The sequence below is a fragment of the Seriola aureovittata genome, chromosome 14 (genome assembly GCF_021018895.1).
Source record: "Seriola aureovittata isolate HTS-2021-v1 ecotype China chromosome 14, ASM2101889v1, whole genome shotgun sequence".
NCBI classification, from domain to species: Eukaryota; Metazoa; Chordata; class Actinopteri; order Carangiformes; family Carangidae; genus Seriola; species Seriola aureovittata.
This window is the reverse complement of record NC_079377.1, coordinates 16,995,815-17,020,027: the sequence shown is the minus strand read 5'-3', so window position 1 is coordinate 17,020,027 and position 24,213 is coordinate 16,995,815. Positions and strand designations below refer to the sequence as shown.

Genomic DNA, 24,213 nt, shown 5'->3' with positions numbered 1-24,213 from the left:
AATAAACAAATACTGCATGCATATTTTGTACCGTATGGTGCGTATGTCATATTGATCTCTGGTGAACAATGAGTCATTGACCAAGATCATTAAAAAACAGCTTTGGATGCTACAAGAGCATCATTCAATTTAATTTGCCACACACTTGCTGCCTTCCACAAATTAAAAGTTACATGTACTCAGGCATGTCAATGAATATGCAGATTGTCAGCAGAATGTCGAAAAGATAGGCACTTCAATTATACTCTGAGAATAGTGGATTAACAGGATTTCATTCACCGGATATATATATCAGCCTCTTCTTGACATCTTCGTTCAGTTTATGCTCCAACTAAGGATACACTGATAAAAGAATGTCACTAACCACATCATTCAATTTATTTATCTTGTAGGATTTTTTTGTGGCTTTTGAACTATAAGAATCTTTTGTGCAAACATATAGAATAAAACCTACCAAAATGTGTTGAAACACAACTGATACTGTATTTTAAATGAAAATACTCAATGCTGTCAAATGCTGTACAAATGTTTACAACACAAAAATAAGGGACAGCCTTTACCTGACCCTGAAGATGCATAACGCCATGGAAAACATGCTCTCGAATCTCATCTTCCGTGTTCTTCTATGAAAAGCAAACAATGGCCAGCATTAAATGTATTTGCTGATAAAAAAAGAAATACACTCATTACACTGTGATTCAGTGAAGGTTTTGTTGTCACAGAGACAACATTAATGCTTGTACTGTTCACATTTCCAACCAACCTGAGTGAAGCTGGTCTTAGCCAACGTGATAAGGCTATGGTCATTTGGAAAACAAACCCTCAGTCCCACAGGGAGCAGTCTCTTCATGGAAGCCACAATGAGAGAGGTGTGCATGGAATACCGATCGCCCTTCCTCTTCATCTTCCTCTTCTCATGGTTGAACTGAGTATTTAAAAGCCATGAAGATAAAACTTTTTTTGAGACTTGATTCACAGTTGCATGTTTTTTTGTAATTACCATACTACTACTAGTAATATCTACCATGTAAAGAGATGCAGCTTTTGCACATCTGTGTATGCATGATGTCATAATGTCAATTACGAATAAGGTTTACCTTAGACATTTTGTCAGTGTTGACCAAGAAAGCCAAGTTGTTAATTTCATTTTGGACCACGTAGTTCTGTTCCTCCCATTTGAAATTCTGTTGTGTAAATACAGGTGGGGAAAATTTACATGATTTATAGGTTACAATATCCACTAGGATAGTATTGACATAACAAAAAATAAAAAACAGGATTATGTGTCATCCTCACATGAGATTTGGCCCAGAATATAAAGACCTCTGCCACCATGCTGAACAGCTGCTCAGCCTCAGGGTTGGACTCTTTCAACCAGCTGGCTCTGAGACAAAACATAAGAAAAAACATAATCTTATCACCAGAATTTATTCCTGTTCAGCTTAATATAAATATGCTCAAAATAATAACTAAAATACAAACATTAATGGAAAACTTGGCATTAAACAGGTTTCTGAAGGACTTCAGAGGCCAAATGATAGTTACTGGTGGGATGATGTAAATTTAAAATAAAGTAAAAGTGTCATTTTCATTCAGTCTATGAATACTTCAAGTTACTCCCGGAGCTTTTGGCCTCAGAAAATAAGCTTGCTTTCCCACATCTAAGCTCCATAGTAGCATGCCTTACCGATTAGAATCCACAAACGGGATGAGGAGGGGATAGAAGGCATAGAGGTCTCGCACCAGCACAGTGAACTTCTCCTGAATCTGCAACTCTGCTTCAGAGGTACAACAGCCCTCTGCTTTCATCTGCTCCTCCTCCAGCAGCACACATTCTGCCCTCTTCTTTAACTTCTCCATCAATGGCAGGAAGTGGCTCTTTAGCAGCTCAGAGTGGGCTTTAAATATAATTGGCTGAGAAAAAACTGAAAGACATGACTGATAACTGTTAATAAGGGGAAAAAGGGAGAATGAAAGGCATAACTGACATGGAATAGAGAAATATATCCATTAAACAAGTACTGTGTTGTATATGACCGCAAATACCTGCCAGCTGTTTCATCCAGTCACCCTGGCTGGCGCCCACATGGTTGTGGATGATACGGAGGATGTGGCCAAGTAGGTCACTAGCATGCTGAGGAATGACAGAGGTGCAGATCAGGCTAGCTGACTGGCCCTCAGGGCCCCAGTACCACCAACGGGACATGTAGCTGCACAGCATGGGCAAGGTGACCTCGGTGACATGGATGTAGTGGGCCTGACGAGCTCCAGCACCAGCGCCTGCCAACTCCTCCACTTCCCCCAGAGCCTGTTCCAGAGAAGGCAGGAGGGGACATATGTCCTCCACCTGATCTGGCAGCCCCAGGTCTAACAGAAACAGATATGGAAAATAAGGCTGAGAAAGCAGGGGTTTAAGATGTGGGGGTGGGTGAGAGCTATTCAAAACTAATAGAAATATCAGTGTGTATGCAGTGTTTTTAATGCAGTGTGTTTATTTATTACCTTCTTTCTCAGTAGCACTCTGGGTGTTGAAAATGGAGTGAGGGTTGTTTTGGTTGAGGGCTGGCTCCAGGAAACATACAGGGAAAGCTCCAGTCAGGGCTGCCAGACAAGCGCCTGCTGCTGGCCTTTGCCTGAATAGATATGCAATGTTAATCAGCCCCAAGTTTATGCCCCAAGGTCCACATTTTATCAAGCTCTTCAGAGCATGACTGCTAATTTATGATCACCTGTCACTTCCCTTCCCTTGTCAGTAGTACATTTGCTTCCCTCATGTTAAACCGTTTCTCTCTATCAAACCTTTTTAGCCTACCAATTACTTGTGGACAATGATAATGTAAAATCAATCAACATAGACAAATCATGCTTTTCGTTATTTACAATATTGTACATGAAGACAAAGTCAATGGAATCATATTTAAGTAAACAGCAGCAGATTACAGTTTAGATGTTAAAAACAGGGAAAAAAAGGTTTAAAAGTGGACATTTTCATCATCACAATACAAAATATGCAGTACCCCTCCATGTAGATGCTGCTACTGTTGCCAAGAGAGTAGAGGCTGTTGAGGATCCTGTAACAGGACACCTGGATACCGCCCACTGGAAAGACAAGGGGATGCTTAAAGCTGAGATCCCTGCAAATTTTCTTTCAGAAACAGCAATGAACAGTAAGAGAGCTGACAGCATACAGTCACAAAGAGATGGTCTAGCTGGACAGCTGCTGATTTGGGTAATGAATGACCAGGCCAGGATATTAGTGAGAGGGACAATATGCTCCTGCTGCTCTGTGGCCATGGTTGAGATTATTTAATGAGAGCTGGTTTCAAAGATGTGGAAGGTAGGAAGTTGTGGGGAGGGCAGCCCTGAGTGATTTCAGTGTGTGGAAGCCAGCTGTTCATGCAGCTCCTTAGCATTTGGCAAGAATCCAATGTAACTACTCACGACTGGTGGTGGTGGTTGTTTTACTATTGTGAAATGATTCAACATGCTACATTTGTAACTTTGTATTTTAGGGTATATTTGCAGATACAACAAGGCAGTGCTTACCCAGGAGGTCCACTCCATAGTTCTGGTTGCCAAGATGCTGGAAGAGAGAGGTGAGAGTGGGGAGAAGAACGGAGGTTGTATAGCTGAGAACCTTGGCCACTCCTCTAGCTTGTTGACTCCTACTCTGAGGCAAAGAGACCAAGTTCACAGAAAGGTTTTCCACGGTCATCTCAAGATCAGCTGCAGCTGCCTCAAAGAATGAGTGCAGAGATGCTTGGATAGACTCTGGGGCTAACTTCATCAATGTCCTAGGGTGAAAGGGTGAAAAAAAAAAAAGATTTTTTTATGACTTGTGTTCAATAATTTCTGGTTATACCATTTGTGTAACCAATAAATAAATAGATAAAGAAATGATTTGTTTTCTACAAAAATAAATACTGTAAAATGAACAATAGTAAATTAAAGTGTAGAAAATTAAAATATTTCATGCAGTGACTCTTTTGGATGACTATAATAAAACCAGTTAAGTGGACTAAATCAGTTGCTAATCGATCTACCAGACAAGTCTAAATGACACCAATCTCTGCTGAGCCGAGATTCCACTTCTAGCGTCATGCTTCAGAGGTATTGTCCTCGGGGAGTAAAAGTGATATCAACCACAATTAGATAGCATCAGTGTATCAGTGGCTCAATTACACCAGTCATATCATCCTCAGACGTGATGGAGTGACACTGATTTGACCACAGGCAGAGTGAGGAGATCGATTTAGGCAGAGTGTGACAGTAGTGCCATCTAGCTACCTGGCATCCAGAGCCTGAGCCAAAACATGGAGGCAGCTTGCAACTGATGAGGTTTCGCTTCCTGAGAAAACACACACACACACTTGAACATAAAGTAGATACATTTGTGGACATCTAAAGAGCAAACCCAGAAAGCATCAAGCAAGAGAACAAGTGGAACAAATTGGTGTCTGAATAAGCATCATTTTCACACCGTCCTTACCAAGGAATGAGATTCTGTGTCTTACTAGGGTTGCAAGCTTACAAAAGAGGCTGGATGTGAGGAGAAAAGACAAGTGAAGTAATGAGGAGAGAGGAGTGGAAAAGTAATTAAAGGACACAAAAATGAAAAGAATGACAGCATAGAAGAATGAAACTTCTGTGACACAAACTTAAATTAAATAAAACTTGTGAGGAATTCTCATATAACAATATGATGGGCAAGAGCATGAGAACATTTTAAATTACTACTACTGTAATCAACATACTGTATGTCCCGTTGGGGGTAACACGTACCATGCAATCATCTCCTTTTCTTTTTTTGAGGCATGAGTCCTGTTCCCACTTGAGCAGAGAGAAGTGGACAGGAAGTACAGATGGTGGCTTTTCACATATTGTTCCAAAAGAGGAAGGATGACCTGTCAAATGGAGTAATGGCCAATGGTCACTTAATAAATCAACATTTCCCTTAAATTTCCTCTGACTAGCTTCTAAAATTTTATTTGATTTTTTAATGGCTAAAGCATTGCACTAAATAGATAACTTTATCACTTGCTAGTTAAACACATGTCCTTGAAATTCACCCTGAAAAATTTCAAATGTCTTGAGACCATGATTAGAATTTCATGAAGTTCTTGGGAACTGAGCGATGCCTGCCAGTATAACATGAGTTCTTAATGATGGACCCAACAAGGACAAGGTTTTGCACTCTATTAGCTCTTCTTATGAAGCACTGGTAATTCAAAGACAGACAGACAGATACACATACTCAGAGAGACGTGTGTGTGGTTGTATGACTGTGTGGTTAAGTAGGAGGTGTAGGGTGTAGAAATCTGAGGCATGACTGTTCAAGGTCTTGGTTGACTGGGTCTGACTCAGGGGGTCCCATCAATGAAAAATAAACCCTTTTCATTTGCTGAATCCTCAGAGGCAGAACTGTGTGGGAAGCTTTAATCAATGTCCTGATGGCAATCGACACACCCACATGGATTTCCAAAATGGTTAAATAAATTACACAGCCACAAAGGGTTTCACTTAGAGGGGTTGCCCCTGGCAACCATCTAACAAAACTAATTAGATGATGTAAATGAAAGGAAAAAAAGGCTAAGGAGAAAAAAGAAAATGTCACTGGAAAAACTGGGGTGGGGGGGGGAGTCTCCTTATCAGACATTAGATTTCAGCTGTGTTTAAATAAGCATTTGATCTGAGACAAACCTTGGGAAAAAAAATTATTGGTTGCTGCTGTGGAATTCTCTCTCCTTTAGATATCTGTCCTCTGGCTTGCATCACGTCTGGAAAGAAAAACACAATGAAATAATGAATCCTATACAATCAAAGACTGTAACTTCCATAAAACTATGGACAAAATCAAAAGATATAAATGATAAATGTTTTCTACGAAATTCAACATAAGACAGGTTGACATGCCCCGGCCTGGTGTGAACTATTTTGTGGTGGTTGAAATCAAATCTAACCTGAGGCAGGCTTCCTGAATGTGGACTCAAGAGACTGTTGCTCATTAAATTCATAAAATGAACTGTGAAGATTCAAGGCCCAGTGATATGTTCAAACCTTTACAGTGTCAGATAGATGGTGCACATCCCTTTGGGATGTATAATGTGAAACTTCTTTTAAGACTTTTATTTTATATTTATGATCTTTTTTCTGGTCTATCCATTTATAAAGAGTATAATGTTACCCAGCTCCAACATGTGCTCTTGGGCCTCCTCAGTGTGAGACAGGAGCCGCTGAAGGAGAGTGTAGCTAAAGCAGCTGTCTGTGGCTGGAAAGTCCATCTCCACTGTCTTCCGATCCCTGAAGATGGGAGTCAAATCACACAGGGCTAATCAAAAAAACTACTGCTGACAGACAATGAGCTTTAACCTTTATACTGTATCATTTGAACTACGTATTTTATTGGATTTTCAAGACAATGTAGTGCTGTACAGTGGGAAGACAATTAGACAATGCAATTATGTTATTCACTGACAGTGCTGTATTTCAGGCTGTGACCTGTATTGTTGTTAGAGGTCTGATTGCTACAATGCCAACATTAGGACTGCAATAACAGTGAGACATGAAAACAGAACACCTCATTGCTCCCCACCTCATACATACTGTGTCACATTGCCTTATTACAATCACTAGCTCTTTCAGTACTCACCTCCACACAGTGTAGCCATTGAGCTGAAGGAACTTAAGGACATCCTGGGCTCTTTCTCGGAATTTGGTCTTCTCTTTGGCAGTAAGGGTATCATAGGGTACAAGCATTGAATGGCCACCTCCTCCTGAGAAAAGAAATGCAACTGTGAGAGGAGAGGAGAGGACTTCAAGAAAATATTACAGATAGTTGTTGATTACATGGTTTAGTACCTTTACTCTCAAGTTCTGATTTCTTCCTTTTAGCCCAGGTATTGTGATAGTTTTCAGCTAATTGTTCAGCCATAGCCTTTAGAAAAGAAAAAGAAAAGAAAAGAGTCAAATCTATTTTCAACTGTCTGGCACATGAATTTGGCATGGAAAATTAGTCCTGTCCCCCAGATATGATTACACAGAACTCCATGTTACCAAGGGCGGATTATTGCGACTTCGCATTTCAGGAGACGCTGAGTTTTTTGTTCTTTTAGAAGACAGTTATGTCTCTGCAGTTAAGATGCAAATGTATTAGCAGAAGACATTTACATGACTGCATAATCTTACAACTCCGAGTAATAATCCTGTTTCCATGAAAGGAAATGTTATTTTTGGATTATCCAGTTGTGCTACACAAGATGAGTAACTCTTTTTCTTATACACAACAAAACTGGCACTAGGCCATCGTTACCACCTCTGCCGAACTTGTGCAAGGATTGAAGTAGAACTAAAGTTATACCTACTACAATGGTGTATAAAGCAAAAGAAATGTAATTACTTACACATTGCTCCCATGTTAAGGTGATGCTGCTCATGTCCATTGGCTTGGGGCTGAAGGTTGATGCACCCTCAAAAGACAACTAGAAAAAACAACAAATGGCTGATTACACAATTCAATTAGTAAAACCCATTTTGGAAGAAGTTTAGTAGTTAATGAGATTACTTTTACTACATCAGACACATTTGGTGCCCAGTGGCTAAATGAATGTGGCCTGTGGAGTACAAATACCTGTCCAGACCCAGACTGAGAGACTCTGCGTGTACAGGTATGCTTGCCAAATGCATCTCCTTCTTTAGTCCTCTCTATGGTCCAGCCAAAGGCCAACATAGTCTTTATTGTCTCTTTAATGGCCCAGCGGTACGCCTCCTTCTCCTGGAAAACACAGTTATATAGATATATATACACACATATATATATGAATAAACCTCATGTAAAAGTGAAACTTAGCCGGCGATCAAAGAACAGCAGAAGAGCAAAACATGCTTAATCTATCGTGATATTTCAAAGGCTTGTGGCTTGAAATGTGTTGCCCACTCTACACGCCAAGTCACATAAGGAAGGCAGTGGTGTAATAATTAAAAGACCACAAACGAGGTATTCTAATCTTTTACATTACATACACCACATTTGGTATGCAAATGCCTCTGGGATTTGTCAGTTCATTGCTTCTTTACTATGCTTTCACGCACTATCACACACACACACAACAAATTTCTCAGTCTACCTTCTCAGCCAGAGTCCTGTATGGCTTGAGGAGAGGGTGGACCTTGGTGTTCTCACATAGCTGCTCCCCATGAACCCAGCCATTGGCAAACTGACAGAGATAACACACAGATTTAGTTAAAAAAAGAAAAAAAAAATGCACATTAGAAAATATGCAGACATCGACATACTAGCTCAACCACACAGCACAGTGAGATGTTTTCACATGGTCAAGCAGAAAAATTATGTTAGACATATATTCATAGGCGGTTCAGTCCTGTGCAGGATATCATACATCAACTCTGCTTTGTCAACTTCAACAGGTCGTTCAGATCAGAAGAATAATTATTGTGATTACCTTGTCCAGTGACCACCTGTCATGAGTATGCTCTGCATACTTGTTCACTACAAACTCCAGTCTCTCTGGCACTGACATGCTAGTGCAGGGAAAGAAATAATACATCATTTAGCTCTATCACACAGGAACATATTTGGATTACAAGATTTATTAAGAGCATGAAAATAAATGTTTATATTCACACCTCTTTGAATATGGTACTTTATTAAGTTAATTCTGTCTAACACATTAAAGTTTACACTTCCCCTGGAACAGAACAGCTCATCTTCACGATATCCAGAATCAGCAATTATTTTGTCCATAATTAGTAAATATTGCTGGTCAGTATCTTACCTGGAGGCATCTACAGGCTGGGGGTCAAAGTGTCCATCTGTGTCCATGGAGGTTTTTTTCTCCATCTGAGACACACAGCTTGAGTCCATGTGGTCAGGAGGCAGGGCCTTGGCCACTGCAGCCAGGCACTGAACACACAGCCTAAATAGCTGAGGCTCATAGGGCTGTAGTGTTGGAGACAGAAAGGGGGCAAAGGAAACAGAGTGGGGAAGAGAAAGAGAGAGCATAGTATGGGGTAAGACAGATATTGGTAAAGCCTGGGTTTTGGTGCTTTGCCAAAGTAACGATGTGTGTCCTTGTTTTTTTGTTTTTTTTACTGTGAGCGTGTGTCTGGATTTTAGACCACAAAACAGACCACAAAACAGCTGAGGAAACCAGCTTATTTAATTCAGTTTTAAAAACACATTGGATTTAATTATTTTGGATACAAAGACATACCACTGTTGCAGAAATACTTCCCTTCAGTTAAGTCTATCTCATGCACACATGCAGCCATGTAAACACCCTGTTAGAAACCCGGTTATGTGGCCAAGAAATTTCATTTCTCCAATGGAAATTTGACTCTAAATCTAAATCCCCTACCTAAGTTTCTCTTTTCCTTACTATACAGTTTCCTTCGAATATGTTTCCATCTTAAATTCAATTGCAACCAATCTGCAATACGCATACTAATACAGTATATATATATAGTAAGTTACTCTTGGGGTTAGGGAACTCTTTGTAATGCTGACTGGAGCTCAGTCTCTGAGATTTTTTGGTGCGGGCCACATGTGGGCCTGGAATGACCTCATGAGCATTTCTTTGATGTTTTCATGTTCGGAATAAGTCAGGTAAGTGGCAGAAATATTCTGGTGCATGCTGACAGTGAACTGAGAGACGATTCAGTTATTGATTACATCTCTCACATTTCCAACAGGCCTGCTTAAGGGTGAGAGGCTACATACCAGGGTATGAAAAACTGACTCTTAATCTCAAGTGTGAACTCATTTTACTGTTTCTCCTGAAATACGGGAGGATGGAAAAAGAAAAGAAGCGGTGAATCAATGGTAGGATTACACGGTCAAAAAATGAAACATTTATTCATTTTCTGCAACATTTTGACTCAACGGGAAAATATTGTAATTTTAAATCATTATAATAAGATCTTGAGATTGATACAGGTATTCAATACAATTTACCTTCTTTGCCAAGGCCTTAAACACTCCCCAGAACAATTTTCTAGACAGGTGGAGCTCTTCTTCAGAGGCCAAACCCTGGTCCATCTGCCCACAAGTTAGCAAGTAGTACTTCCACCTCTGCTCATAGTGACTGGTCAACAGCTAGCAGATGAAAGTATTGACATTTTGTTGAAGTTAATAAAACAGATCATTTTAACTTGGTGTGCTAGTTCACACATGCTGTAGAAAACTGCAACTTGTGAATTCACCTTTAGTGGCATCTTGCTGTGGTCTGTGAGTTGGGGGACATCTAAGACAAGACGACGCAGAAGAGGCTGCATCATAGATGGTTGGAGTTTACTGAGGACACCAATGAGTGCAGAATTAGTCACATGAGAAGATGAACATCACACACACACACGCACGCACATATGATGAATGATGAATGACGTTATGACTGATTATCATGTCTCATAAGATTGATACATAATTAAAAAGATGCCATAGGAAAGATGTTAACTGAATTGTTAACATTTAGACTGAATCGGGTAAATTATATCAGAATAGGCCAAAAAACAGAATTTATAGTGATTCATTAAATATAATGAGTGGGAATAAGAGAGTGCTGATCTGTCTGCTTCAGCTAACAATATTTTATTGCCGTTTCTTCTCAACATATGATTTGGTCAAATAACAAAAAGACAGTGAGATCAATGGATATAGGAAGCTAATGGTGCAATAATGCAATCATTAAAAAAAATAAAAATAACTGACCAAAGACAAAGATGTAGACACTAAAATAATACTGCACCTCAACATAATCTATCGGATAGAATCTAATAAAAAAATATAATATAATCTATCAGAAACTTGCTGAAAAATCAATACCCTACGTACAGACAGCAACAACTCTGTGCAATAATAAAATTGACGAGACTGAACCCTAAATCTGTGGGTTGCTTTGTCACACCAACTAAAAAACTATACCTGCACACGGCCAACAAGCAATCTTCTATGGTGTCTCTCTGAGCTTTAGTCAAGCTAAGAGCCCTGGAGAGGCTGTAGACCGCCTGTATGAGAGAGTCGACCAGCAAGGTGTGGTCCTCTAATCCACAGAAGAGGGCTGAACATTTGGTGAGCAGGGGAAGCACAGCTGTACACAAGTATCTGTTGAGGGCCAGAGCCATATCAGTGGATCCTAAATCAGCCTGCAGTACAAAAGAGAGGTTACACTTACACAGACTCCAATTACCTAAGTGGAACTAAACAAGGAGTGAGGAGGCAGCAAGAAGAAATGGGAACCATGATCAGGAATGCAAACAATGTTTCCTCAGACTGAACATAAAGACCAAAAAAATTACTGTATACGTATATATAAAGAAAACTGAGGAAATGGAAAACATTTTCATACCACAACAAGTCTATTACAAACACATTAAACCTGAACATATATTAAACCTTATTTGGAAGGAAGCATACTATAATGTTTCATGGAAAAACAAAACACAAATTATTAGTATTATCAGTATTAATTAGTGTGGGTAAATTGATCAAATTGAGACAACAGGGTCTTCTGTAAGTAGGAGCAGTGCATGAGGTCATGTTTACAAGGATTTCTCAACAATTGCAGTAATGATGCGAGTGACATGAGGGCAAGGAGGTGGATATTTTTCATTGGTGACATGATGCAGCTTGGATCAATACAAAGTCACAGGTCACTCCTACAATGGTACACTGAATCTGTCAAGCAGGTGAACAGTGGAACAAACTAAAATTTTCTCTGCTCACAGTGTCAAGAGAGACAGCTGCCTGAAGGTCAGGCAGAAAACCAACTTCTAGGAGGTGGAGAAAAAAACTCTGGTTCTCGATGCCATAAACCCGGTCCAGGAACAGAACCATAGCGGCCTTGTGGTCGGGGCAGAACACTGTAGACAGGTCAGGCTCAACCACCAGACCATCTGGAGAAACAGAGAGAAAGGTCATATTGACATAATGTGTAAAAATCTGATTGGGTGGGGCTTTAATTAGATTCTAAAGAAAATCATAATTTAATAAGCTGCCGTAACAGACAGGTCAGGTTTCTGTGCAATGTCTTAATATAAGTTGAATGTACTGTAGTGATGTAAGATTGACTGATTGACTCTTTTAACCTTTAGACACTGAAGGGATTTGAAAGGAGATGCTGATGACTCCCTCAAGGTCCGGAATGGGGATGAGCGACCTCAGAATGGCCCGGATGCGAATGGCTTCTCCTTTACCTCCTTGAATTAACTGGACAAGAATTCAGAACACACTGTCATAGGTCAGTCATTACACGGGATTGCAGATAAAATTTTTGATTGTATATATTGTATATTGCATTACATTGTATGTTAACTGTTAGGATGTATACTGATTCTATTAAATATTACAGACATCTTCCTAATGTTGAATTGCAGCTCATTTTGCAGTCCAAATCCAATTTGTCTCAAAGTTGAAAAACTGAGTTGAGCCTGATTTGTTTTCTGAAACATCATTGTGTATTAACTCAAATTACAATTTCATTAGTTTTTTCATTAATTTTTAAAGGTTTTAATGCATTTTTATGACTTCTGTAAAGCATTTTGAACTGCCTTTGTGTTTGAATGATCCAAAGACAAAAAATGCACTTCAATCTCACTTTTACAGGGAAAATAAATTTTTCAGGCGCCTATACTGACAGTCAGGTGCACATGCTCACTCCCCAAGCTGCCCTAGTGTGAGGTTGGTGCTGCAGAGAACCTAACACGGTGCTTACTGTTGCATGTCGGCCATATTCAGACAGAGTTAAGACAATAACTCAGAATCTAGTTAATATCACCAATGAGTAAAATTGGATAACAACTTAGTATATGACAAAATGTATACTATGAACATAGTGTTTCAAATATTCCATATACCCACTGTATATTAATACAACATACAGAAGTTTCACTGTTGTGGAGTTTAATTAGATTAATACTGTAATCACTGGTATTGTAGTAGTGATTCTGACATTTAATTTCATTGTTGAGCAAATGCCCACGGTTATTACTAAATATCTAATTTTTCAGTTTATGTTTGATCATTCTGTGTGAGGACCAAGCCATTATGTGACTCAGTCTCTAAAAAGCAGTTTGCAGCCTTTTTCCATTCGGCTTCATTGTTTTAGAGTTTTCAGTGGATACTGATGGAGAATGGCTGCTGAAGGCAGAGAAAACACTCACATGCATCTCTGGAGCGCAGCGCCCCAGCAAGTCAATAAGGGCTGAATAGAAGGTCATGATGGCGTGTCCCATGTGAATGAGGTCATCATCATGGTCCTGGGCAACATCTCTGTTACAGAAGATAATCATAATGGTCAAAAGCTTGTCATGAACTCAAATGAATCAATAAGGATTGTTAAGAGAATCGAACAATTGATTATCCCTAAATAAAGCAGCAGGTTAGCCAGGCAGGATAAGAGCTTTACTGATTACCTCAAATTCTATTTAAAATTCCGACAGTTACAATGATTACAAGAGATGCAGAGAGAGCAGGTGTCAGTTCTTAAAAATAATCTGTGTCATTAAACTTTTGCAGTTTTGATTTCATTAAACTTCTATTTACCAGGGGCAGGTTGGCTGAACAGACGTTGTGCTTGAAATGCTCCAAAAAGTTAGGGAGAAAATTACTCCAGAGACTTATTTTGATAAGGCTTACGCCTAATGTAGTGTTTAATTGCATTTAGATGACTTTCCCATGTCCATTTTTAAAACTAATATTTTTGATTGCATATTTGACATTTGTCAATGCTGGTTACAGAAAGCATAGCATTTATAGCAAATCCTTCACCACACACAAAACCTCTCGACTCTGATTAAGATTAATCATGTTGAACTTTGATCCCATTTGCCAATGAACTTTCACTGCACAACCAGTGAGCCGGTGAACCAGCAGAAATGGAGAAGAAATACAAAATTATTGAAACTGATTTTATGAATATTACTCTACAGCACAAAATAAAAAAAAAGGAATGCACTGAATCTATTTGGTTGTTTGCAATCTTGCAATCTGCCGTCTGTTTACTGCAGAGCTGAACACCAGTACACCATTAGGCTGATTTTTATGCATAGAAATTTGTGTGTGTATGTGTATGTGTGTCTACAATATTAAAGCAACTTTTTGAAATACATATCCAAAGTTATTTTGTACACAGCAGTATCAAAATAGTGATTTGTTCACACACTTCTAATACTGACAGTGTTCTGTTGGACTGGTACGTGGTGCAAGGTCCGTCTATAGAAGGGTCCTCAGAGATCCTGATGGCTTCCTCCATCGCTGCAAGCAGACCATTTCCCCCATCACCCCGCAGGGCAGGCCCAAAACACTCAGGCCGACGAATCAGCAACTTCAATACCACATAAGCGTTTTCCTCTACACTCTCACCTGTGGACAAAGAACACATGGAACATTAGTACTAACCACTGGCGGAACTTATGGATTGTGTGTGGGATAGCAGTCACATTTTTGTCTTTTTAATATATTTCTCCCAATTTTACTATTGAAATTAAATGACAAAGTCTCTCACTGAGTTTTTTGGACTAGAAGTTGATAAATCAAAAATGCACCAAGAGGATCAAAAGAATAATGATACCCAGGTCAATATATGTACAGCTTATAGACTGAATAGAAAAAAGGTAAAGATAAAATCAATTATAGGTATGTGGTACGGAAAGCCAATGCCCTTTGGCTGAACCGTCAATTCCTTCAAGGACAATTTGAACCGATGCCTTCTGGGCATCGCTTCAAAGTAATGAAAATCAATAGTAGAATACCAGAATATTAATTACCTCTATTGCAAATAGCTTAATTAATTAGCAGCATGAAAAATGCAGCTGCGTATAGCTTTTCAGCATTTTGCTTTTACTATTCTTGCTGCCAAAAAGTAAAGATATGCTTGAAGACAAATGGCAGAGTAAAGTAACCAAGTTAAGCACATTTTTGTGCTAGGACGAAAAAGTTTACATAAAAAAAGTACATTTTCAATTATATAAAATGACTGGAGTTATCAGAACAACATGACTGTCTCCAATAATTGCAATGTGGATATTGTGTCATTTAAAATCACAGAATGTCCTCTGAACGGGATAAACTTTATGGATAGAACTAACAGATTACCGTTGCAGAAAACAGCAAAACGTAGAAAATCCAGGTAACGTTCTCCCTCTACAGGGTTCCATCCAACATCAGGATAGCCTTTTGCCACTAGCATTGGACAGCTCTGGAGACCACATCCCGCGAGGTACTGCACCACCTTCAGATTAGATTAGATTAGACACTGGGATATTGTAGCAACAAATAATGGGGTACAACAAAGAGAAAGTAATCTGTGTTGTTTTAATATTATGCCTTTCTAGGAATCTAAACTAGAAAGTAAGATTTCATTTTTTCCCTCATTTGATTCCAAGTAACATATTAATGTTGGTGGTGATACTTATAAAATAATGTGTTGTTCAATATTACTGTTGCCATCATTAGACACTATGTACAGCAGAAAGGCAGTGGGCAACATTAAATACAGAGAAAACTGAGATTTCACGGTCAATGAAAAACAGTAAGCAAAGGCAGTCCATGTTCAATGTAGAGAAAATCATTTATCCCTGTATTATGACATAAAGGAGACGGTTAAGAGCAGTGCTGTAGAGGAAGGCACAGAATATGAATTCACCTTCTCTAGGTCGGGTTCCTTCAGTGCTAAGGCCAGTTCATTATTATCCATTACAGAGGCTGCTGCCACATCTAGAGGAGTGGCTCCTCGCATGGACGGTGAAGCTAAGGGACAAAGGCATAAAACAATCAGAGCACCAACTCATGAACTACATAGGTCAGGATGTTGGGGTTTCTTATCGTGGAGACAAGAGCCAAACAGCTTCACAAGGTTATTACAACCCAAAGATTTAACACTTACTGTATATCCATGTAATTCAGTGCAGCAGTCCTGCTATACATTTTTACTTAGCAATCTGCCTCTGTGAAACTTTCATAAGTTAGACATTGAAAATTTTATGACACCCTTACAACAACTCTACAAACTAAAAGCTCAAGACTGCGAGAGCTGAATCAACACCTCTCTGCAAAAACTGACAGTTATATTTATATATAGGTTAAACAAATCCAGTTTGCAATGAAAGGTTATTGTATTACAATACATTACAGTAGATTCTACAAGGCTTTCTGTTACTTTGCACATCATTTATACATAGACACAGACAAGTGTGAAAATGTGAATTACCAAGTCCAACACTGCTGTTTTCCAGCAGGTAGCTCAGATGGTCAAATAGTGCTCCCTGATTGTGACGGCTGATCCGGCAAAAATAACACAGGAATCGACAGCAGCTGGCAACCATCTTGGGAAAGGTAATCTCCTAATAAAAGAGAATTAATGTTCTGTATGGCCATGCTGCATGGAGTATTGCCCATTTAATGATGAACATAAGCCAGAAACCATTATATTAGCTTTGGCTGTTTTTACCTTTGGAATACCAATACTGTTAAAATGAAAAGATTTAAACAACAGTTGATGACCTGCTTCTTTCGTTACACACATTTATTTCCATATATCACCATAAATTGTATTTATCTCTCACCTTTGATTCCCCTTCTCCAAGAACATTGACCATCACCTCCATCACAGTCTCATGCATCCCCAGTGTCCTCATGAGGTTGGGGTGTTGGTAGAAAACTTTATTATTCATGATGTCTCTGTACATGAAAATACAAAAAATGTGACTAAAACCAGCACAGGAAATGATGATGAAATGTGTTAGAAATTAATCAATACCAATCATCACAGATCAAAAGCTGTCAAAAGAAGCAGACTCCAATTCGCATTGCCAATCTCCCCCTACCCTAATCTTCTGATCATCAGCCTCTCTTCCTCTTTCCCCATGCGGACACTGAGGAGAGAGCGGATTTGACCCAGGGAGGACAGGAGAGTCATGGTGTCCTCCACTGATGCTTGGCTGATCGTATAGGCTTTGCAGAGTGGTCCTGCCATTTGGCCCCCAAGGCCCTGATACTGGCGGTGCAGCAGTGAGAAGACGGCTCTAACCAGTTCAGGGTCCTCTATCTCACTCTCCTGGGCCCAGCGCACCATCATCTCAGAGATCAGCTTTTTGAGGGACTCTGAGGAAGTAACAGCAGGTGAAAAGTGATTAAGGAGTGGAATCCTACTATCCTTGTGCTTTAAAAAAAAAAAAAAAAACAGGGTCAGCTGTGCTGTATGGCAAAAAAAAATGTTTTTTTATGTTAAATTTTTTGGTAACAACTCTGACTGGAGGTCAATACTTAACATCCTCATTTACATATCCATTTTCACCAAACTCTTCTGTCATTACAACCCAGCTATGATTGTATATACTATTGTTCCTGAACCAAATAAAGTGTTGCATGCATGACCACATGTACAGGTGAATTATTGGGAATGGTGAAGTGATGGGCTTTCAAAGCACAGATATACTTACTAGCGCTCTGCGGTCTACACTCCTCTGATTCTATGGGTGTCTTCTTCAACCCAGAGACTCTCGCCACTAGACTGAGAAGTCGATCTTTTACAGACATCTCAGCATCCTCTTCATCTTCTGATTCACTGTCCAATTCAATGCCTGCACAATAAAAGCAGGATAAGATGAGACCACCTCAGTGGCAATTGTGGTAAGTGCCATAGGTCCCTGGCTCAATGAAGATTAATAATGAATCACTCAAAGACAAAACAGTGTTCCAACCACAGTGTGTGTTAAGGAGGTTATGGAAGTCTTGCAGGAGCTGTTGGATTTCCTCTGGACATGGACAGTTCTCCTGCTGCTCATCCTCTCTGAAGCTCAGCAGTATGTTGATCTAAAGACAGATGATAAATGACACAGACAGTATAGACATTGTACAGCTCCTAGAACATAGGACAAACCACAACTTAGCATTTTTTTTAACACCTTAATCCTCTCCTAACATTTCTAATTTGATTTCAGTGCATTCAACCTGCTCCTGTGGAGGTGAGCGGAACTCCTTGGTCTTGCGGGCAGTGAGAGCGGCAGACATGTTGAGTGCCTGCATGACCTGGTTGTAGCGAAAGCGTTGGTTCTCCTGCAGCTGACCTGCGAAGTTGTCGGAGAAGGCGACCACAGCTTCTACCCTGTGGCGCACCTGGCTGTCACACAGGTAGGACAGCAGATGGCAGAGCTGGAGAGGGAAATGTATTAAATCTTCTTTAATAATTCATTTTAAACTGCGTATAAGCAGCTCATCTCAATCTGCTTATTTGATCACCTCAAGTTTGACAGCCTCTGGAAGCTTCATTTGAAGAAGTCCTTGTTTAGGAGAGTCCTGTTCCTTTTTGGCGCCCACTTTCCACTCCTTTTCATCATCACCACTCATCTCTTCTTCCTCTTCCTCCTCAGGAGTTTCACCATCTATGGAGAAGACTCCCGGCTCTATCAGTGTCAGAACTTTGCCCAGATCCTCATCCCCAAACACCCTCATTACCAGCAGGGTATAGAACAGTCTAATTAGGGGAACCAGCAGAAGCTCAACGCTGCCTCCTACAGGATCCCTTACATTCTGACCCACAGCCCATGCCCCTGCAGTCAGCATTTCCACTGTCAGATTCTTCAATATGTCCAGAGGGATTTCTGGGCTGTCTGTGCAGGCTATTTCAACTGCACCATCTCCCTCTATCCCATCACTCCTGACAAAACAAGGAGATGAGAAGTGCATCTGTGGTTTCAGGGATGTGCTAAGACTAGTGCTGGGAATGCCTTCTGGAGGTTGACCACTCCCCCCATTAACACCTTTAACAGGCCTGGGACAAAGGGTGATTTCTCTGGTCTGGTCTGTCATGGGCACGATGTATTCATGGTTCATCATGAGACATGCTGTGGTGTAGCTGCTGAGGTGAACCTAAAGAATAACAAGAAGAATATTAATTTAATTACTCTAAGAGGTTTTCTTATCCTGTTGTCAAAACAAAGAAAGACACAAACCCCAACAAGCAATCACCTGAATAAGTAGCTGGTAAAATGCAGAGCGGAGTGGGCCGGGTAGGTGGGGATTCTGAATAGCATGAAGGACCTGGGACTGGTCCACGTGACTGCAGAGGGCATGGCAAACTCTGGTGTTTCCAAGGGTGCATAAAGAGCAGTAGAGGAGGAGGGTGTGGCGGTGAAAGGTCAAGAGGTCATCAAGTTCGGACAGCTCCAAAATGTCAACACACCTAGATGTATAGTACGGTCAATTTCAGTGTTGTTGCTTAATCAAGAACAAATGACAAAATCCACTTGATAACTTGGCACAACAGTGGTACATGGAAAGAAGGTCAGAATTTGCAGCTACAGTCTGTTGCATTTTTGATGATGTTACACATCAAACAAGTGTGTACAGCTTGATTCTTGAACATCACAGTGAAAGACAAGACATGTTGGATAATCGCAACATTATTAACAACAGGTGCATTACTTCCTGTGGACTCCAATCTCCAAGCCCAATTCCAAAAACACATATTTATTCCTGCTCTTTCACCTGTTTTCATCAGGGATCTGAAGGCTCATGACTTGCAGGGGCTCAGAGCATTGGACTCTCCAGCCATTGCGCTCGTCTGGCCGATCCACCAACACCTTTAATGGATGGGCTGGCACTTTGGTCCAGGAAACCGGGCTGAGATGCTGGATCTGAAACCTTGGAGGACATTGAGGAGTGGCATTTCTTCTTTGGCTGCGAAGCAAGCCTGCTGACAGTGGCATCACATTCTGGATGAAGAGAAAGACGTATCCAAGTAGTAATGGAGAAACAGATCACCAAACAGCTGTTCACTAAATCGCCAGACTGCAACCTAATTAATTACAGATCCAATCTGTCCACAACATTTTGCCCAAATTTCTTGAATATGCTGCTTTTTTATATATCATGCTGACAAGCAGACAAGGTCAAAAACACAACGTTCTTCTAACGTCTTTGACGTGATTTGAGAATGATTACTTCCTTTACCTTAACGCGTCCCAGTTCAAACTGAAACATGTTGCTGGTGGTGGGCTTCACAAAAACAGCAGGAAACAGCTTTGTACTGGCTTCCACCTAATTAGTGGTGAAACAATAGTACCTCAGTTTAATAATGCAACGCAGCATGTTTAATATTATTTACCATAATTACTTAATGTTATTCTGCCAACTGTGGCATACACAACTCAATATGAGGTTGATGTATATTTAGATTAATGTATTACATTAAGAAAAAAACTCAATCACTCAATCTGAACCACTCGGATAGTTTCCTGTGTGACCTACTTGGTAGAAGGTGGCCATCTCCACGCCACTGGAGGTAAAGGTGAGGAGCCCAGTGGCTGTGTCAATCAAACAGCCAATTTCCAACCCTGCACTTCTACGACTCTGAGACAGACCTGTTGCTTCTCCAGCACACACCATGTAACAGTTACACCGCTTCACACTTCACAAAAGGATAGGGATATGTTCAATTAATAGTTTGTTGCTAATTTATAGCACAATGTAATACAATATTAAAGTTCTTCAGGAATACACTGTGTTGTAATATTATAATAATCATGCCAAACCAACAAAATCTCTGAACAAAGTTCAGTATTTCAATTCTTGGTCAGTCACACTAATATCATTTTCCTGGTGCACACTGACCTTTCTTGGACTTTGCCACTGTCATCTCCGAGGGTGACAGTCACGGTGTGGACATAGTCAGGGTCAAAAGTCATGTCATAGTGATGATAGTCAGAGGTCACCCAGCCTACCCACACATTAAACGGCTCCTGGCCTGGAAGAACCCTCACTGAGTAGTAATACTGAAACAGAGAGGTGTCATTGTTTGGTATTTGCATTTTGCATTTTTATTGTGGCTGGTAATTACTGTAGATCTACCAGCAAAGAGCTGAAGAACAGTGTATGTGAATAAGCCCTGCAGCACAATTTGTTTCATTTTACTTTATCCTGAGGCAGCAGTGCCCAAATACATTTTGTCTTCTCTGTCATTTTTTCTAGGTATTTAAAAGTAATTTAGAAAAAACATCACAAAACATTTTACTAGCACTGAATTGTTTTTGTACTGTGGTTATGTGGTTATGATGGGATGAAATAATGAGAAAATCAAAGCCTTACTCTAGAGCTCTGGATGAGGTGATCGTAGTTATCTTTGTCAACTACGACATCTTCGAGAAGCCGTGCGGACGAGTTACTGCTGACTAGGCCTGGCTTAGTCCTCTTCAGCATGAACCTGATAGAACACACATTAATGAGAGTCTGTTTTTTATCTTGTTTATTTTCACAATCTTCATTTTTTCTGTTTTTTGTCTCATTTCATTTGGAGAAACGTCTTTTACAACCATACTTGTCATTTTGATCACCTAACAGAAAAATATGGAAAAGCAACATACATAATATTTCTAAGTAACTAGTACATTATTATCCCAAATAAAGTATCACTACTGAACAAAAGAATTGTGCCTTTATGCTTACTACAACCTACCGTTGTTTCAGTCTTGATGTTTTGTCCTGGCTATGATCCTTATAGTTGAGCTCATCTCTTGAGCCAGCAAAGCTGTGGGCTGACTTCATCAGCACTTCAAAGTCAGAGTCCACCTCCTCCTGTTCTTTCCTTCCTAAAAAGGACAATGGGAATTAATTACAGCAAGGCACTGGGGAGCTTTAGCAGAACAACTCATCAAGGTCATTATGGGTGAATATCAGTTATCTGGATAACTGCAAACAACAGCTATCAAGATCTCACAAACTAATTATTTCACTGAATGTTCATCTTGTAATAGCTTTCTAATTTAAACAGGCTGCATCATTGATAATGTAATTTGTTGAGTGTTATGACAAGCCAAGCGAGTCCTTTGTGAAGTATTGTCGAGTTCTCTGTGGCTAACTTGAGCATACTGTATATGATAAGATGTAATATCATCTGAACCTGGAGAGAGTGTGTTGGAGGCCACTGGAAGCACGCCCCCTGCAGGGCTAGTGAGAACAGCAGCACATTCAACAGACATGCTGAGCCGATAAAATCCCATTTCACTGCCTCCACCGTGGTGTGCAAACAACCGCTGAGAGACCCTCAGGCTGGATAAGGAATCCGCGGAGCCACTGGTTTTAGTGACCTTGGATAAGATTTAAACAACATTTTCAGCATCAGTGTTGTCAGTTAACCAGTGCTATAAGCAACCAAGGGCCCCGTAAAGGTACAAAATACTTATTAGCATACACATATCGACTAAACCGCTAGAGGAAAGAAAGCCTATAAACTGTAAAAACTAACTTGTAAATTGTGATCATTGGGTGGTATGGAGGTAAACTGAGGCTGTTTCCAACTCATCCACAGGGCTGGATCTCTGGCCATGTTGACAGCAAATGGCTCATAACCCTCCTGCAGGCCACACACAGTAAAGTACTGCAGGGAGCCCACATGGCGACCCAGGTTCAGCCTCCCCACCTGGTTCACCCCAACACTGACCACAGGCAACAGGCCTGGGAAATATGGGGAGAGAAAATATGGAAAAAAAATTCAATCTGATAAATGTATAAAATATATTTATTAAAACTTTAATATAAATTGGACTTTCTCAAGAAATTTTTTTTTTTAAAGTTTGATTTATTATCTTTCAGTTAAATGGACAGTATAAAGTCTGTACAATACACTATATAAAGTCAAAAACTCTTCCAGACCGTCTCTGGTATCAAAGTCCTTGGCAGCCAGCTCTGATCCTCTGTCATTAAACAGCACCTCTCCATTGAGCGTGACCACCATGGTGCGTTCAGCCATGTCCACCAAGCAACCCACCACATCACCTCTCTGCCACGGACGTCCCAGGGGTTCACCGCCCTGATGGTACCACTGAGCCTGAAAGCAGCAGGAAGACAATTTAGACAGAAAAAGAGACAAGTGCAAAAATCTCACATAGGAAGAGGAAAAGAGGTAAAAGAACCATCACTGTTCAGAACGAGATAAGATGAGATGCTAGCAGGATCATCACACTCAGCTCAGCAGATTGCGGTGATACTTCACTTTGGTTATTTCAGTACTATATCCCTCAATTTACTTAATGGCAAATATAACAGATTTTTTGTGTACTGGTTTAGCAAAAACTCACGCAGGTTTAATCAGGGTTACACATCTTAATTACAGTAATTGTGACCAGCTGTGTTACTATTCAAGCATCAAGTTCGATCCAGATGATATGCCACGGACAAGCAATTTACAAGCTGAAGTTAACTATTCTGTTGGACTTTTATTTCTTCATTTCAATTCGTTTCATTACACTGTTACTTTAGAGACCAGCATAGGGCCACAGTATTGTGTTTTTCTGCTCTCCAAAACATCCTCTGGCATCACCATTGATCACACAGCCAGAACACTCGAGTTTACAAACAGATTTTGATTTTTTATTAGATCCAGTCATAAAGTTATTCTGTAAACTGCGAGAGTAAATGAAGAAATATTTAAGAACTGTGGGAACATGAAGCAACAACAACACTTTAGTTTTATCATGCAAAAAAGAAAATAATCCATATTTGAGGCTGTAACAAACTCTCACAGTGATTTGGGCTTATTGCTCTTTTAACAACAAGACTGAACATGCAGTCATGTTCAGAGCTGTAAACTTTTAATATCTCACCTCAAATCCATCAAAGACATAAGCCTGGTCATCTGAGCCGAGCTCTTTATCGAGGGTACAGCCTGGTCGAGCCCAGCCCACTCTCATATTCCCTGCTGTCAGTATTTCAAATTCAAAATACCACTTCCCCCAGGTCACAGCATATGATTTATCTGGTCTGAACACTCTGCATTTCTCAGCAGAGAAGAGACATGGGTATGATAATGCGGCTGGAAAACCCAAGAAACAGAGAAAATATGTTTATGTGCCAAAATAATAACTGACGTGCATTTAAGTCCTGTTAAACAGAGTGTATCTTTGCAATACAATGTTGACAAATGTTGCAGGATTGTCAATAGTCTTGCAAAATGGTGCAATTAATACTCGGCAGTTTAGTTTTGTTTAACTTGATAACAGAGAGAGATGTGTCTCACTTAAACTTACATTTATTATCTCATGCTGGTTACAATAAACTGGCAGGCAGGCCCTGCTGGGGTGGGCATAGAGCCACTGCAGGGGCGTGTGCATAATCAGGGGAAAATATAGAGTGACACTAAGTTGAATGAATATGATTTATGTGGGAAAATAAACAAAGAGGAGTTTGCTGATGCTATCATGCTGAAC

At 40.1% G+C, this 24,213-nt stretch overlaps 1 protein-coding gene across 1 annotated transcript in view; it reads right to left on the bottom strand.

Annotated features, from left to right (window-relative positions):
* The window catches only part of ryr2b (ryanodine receptor 2b (cardiac)), a 63,120-nt gene that overhangs the window by 23,911 nt on the left and 14,996 nt on the right, over window positions 1–24,213 (bottom strand). The window contains exons 26-73 of the mRNA XM_056396050.1: window positions 23,611–23,819; window positions 22,661–22,835; window positions 22,254–22,462; window positions 21,909–22,095; window positions 21,465–21,597; window positions 21,098–21,212; window positions 20,624–20,784; window positions 20,261–20,420; window positions 19,964–20,050; window positions 19,499–19,725; window positions 18,980–19,193; window positions 18,251–18,880; window positions 17,963–18,163; window positions 17,713–17,824; window positions 17,452–17,592; window positions 16,837–17,113; window positions 16,576–16,690; window positions 16,221–16,353; window positions 15,657–15,760; window positions 15,107–15,242; window positions 14,188–14,374; window positions 13,174–13,282; window positions 12,100–12,220; window positions 11,738–11,907; window positions 10,937–11,157; window positions 10,219–10,309; window positions 9,971–10,111; window positions 8,793–8,956; window positions 8,460–8,538; window positions 8,124–8,213; window positions 7,628–7,771; window positions 7,401–7,478; window positions 6,859–6,934; window positions 6,650–6,773; window positions 6,185–6,300; window positions 5,701–5,777; window positions 4,783–4,904; window positions 4,490–4,539; window positions 4,288–4,348; window positions 3,547–3,794; window positions 3,018–3,099; window positions 2,503–2,633; window positions 2,047–2,367; window positions 1,688–1,925; window positions 1,297–1,384; window positions 1,085–1,184; window positions 764–954; window positions 561–623 (exon numbers count right to left, since the gene is read on the bottom strand). Of these exons, the coding sequence (XP_056252025.1) occupies window positions 561–623; window positions 764–954; window positions 1,085–1,184; window positions 1,297–1,384; window positions 1,688–1,925; window positions 2,047–2,367; window positions 2,503–2,633; window positions 3,018–3,099; window positions 3,547–3,794; window positions 4,288–4,348; window positions 4,490–4,539; window positions 4,783–4,904; window positions 5,701–5,777; window positions 6,185–6,300; window positions 6,650–6,773; window positions 6,859–6,934; window positions 7,401–7,478; window positions 7,628–7,771; window positions 8,124–8,213; window positions 8,460–8,538; window positions 8,793–8,956; window positions 9,971–10,111; window positions 10,219–10,309; window positions 10,937–11,157; window positions 11,738–11,907; window positions 12,100–12,220; window positions 13,174–13,282; window positions 14,188–14,374; window positions 15,107–15,242; window positions 15,657–15,760; window positions 16,221–16,353; window positions 16,576–16,690; window positions 16,837–17,113; window positions 17,452–17,592; window positions 17,713–17,824; window positions 17,963–18,163; window positions 18,251–18,880; window positions 18,980–19,193; window positions 19,499–19,725; window positions 19,964–20,050; window positions 20,261–20,420; window positions 20,624–20,784; window positions 21,098–21,212; window positions 21,465–21,597; window positions 21,909–22,095; window positions 22,254–22,462; window positions 22,661–22,835; window positions 23,611–23,819 (7,409 nt within the window). The remainder of the gene's footprint in view (window positions 1–560; window positions 624–763; window positions 955–1,084; window positions 1,185–1,296; window positions 1,385–1,687; window positions 1,926–2,046; window positions 2,368–2,502; window positions 2,634–3,017; window positions 3,100–3,546; window positions 3,795–4,287; window positions 4,349–4,489; window positions 4,540–4,782; window positions 4,905–5,700; window positions 5,778–6,184; window positions 6,301–6,649; window positions 6,774–6,858; window positions 6,935–7,400; window positions 7,479–7,627; window positions 7,772–8,123; window positions 8,214–8,459; window positions 8,539–8,792; window positions 8,957–9,970; window positions 10,112–10,218; window positions 10,310–10,936; window positions 11,158–11,737; window positions 11,908–12,099; window positions 12,221–13,173; window positions 13,283–14,187; window positions 14,375–15,106; window positions 15,243–15,656; window positions 15,761–16,220; window positions 16,354–16,575; window positions 16,691–16,836; window positions 17,114–17,451; window positions 17,593–17,712; window positions 17,825–17,962; window positions 18,164–18,250; window positions 18,881–18,979; window positions 19,194–19,498; window positions 19,726–19,963; window positions 20,051–20,260; window positions 20,421–20,623; window positions 20,785–21,097; window positions 21,213–21,464; window positions 21,598–21,908; window positions 22,096–22,253; window positions 22,463–22,660; window positions 22,836–23,610; window positions 23,820–24,213) is intronic.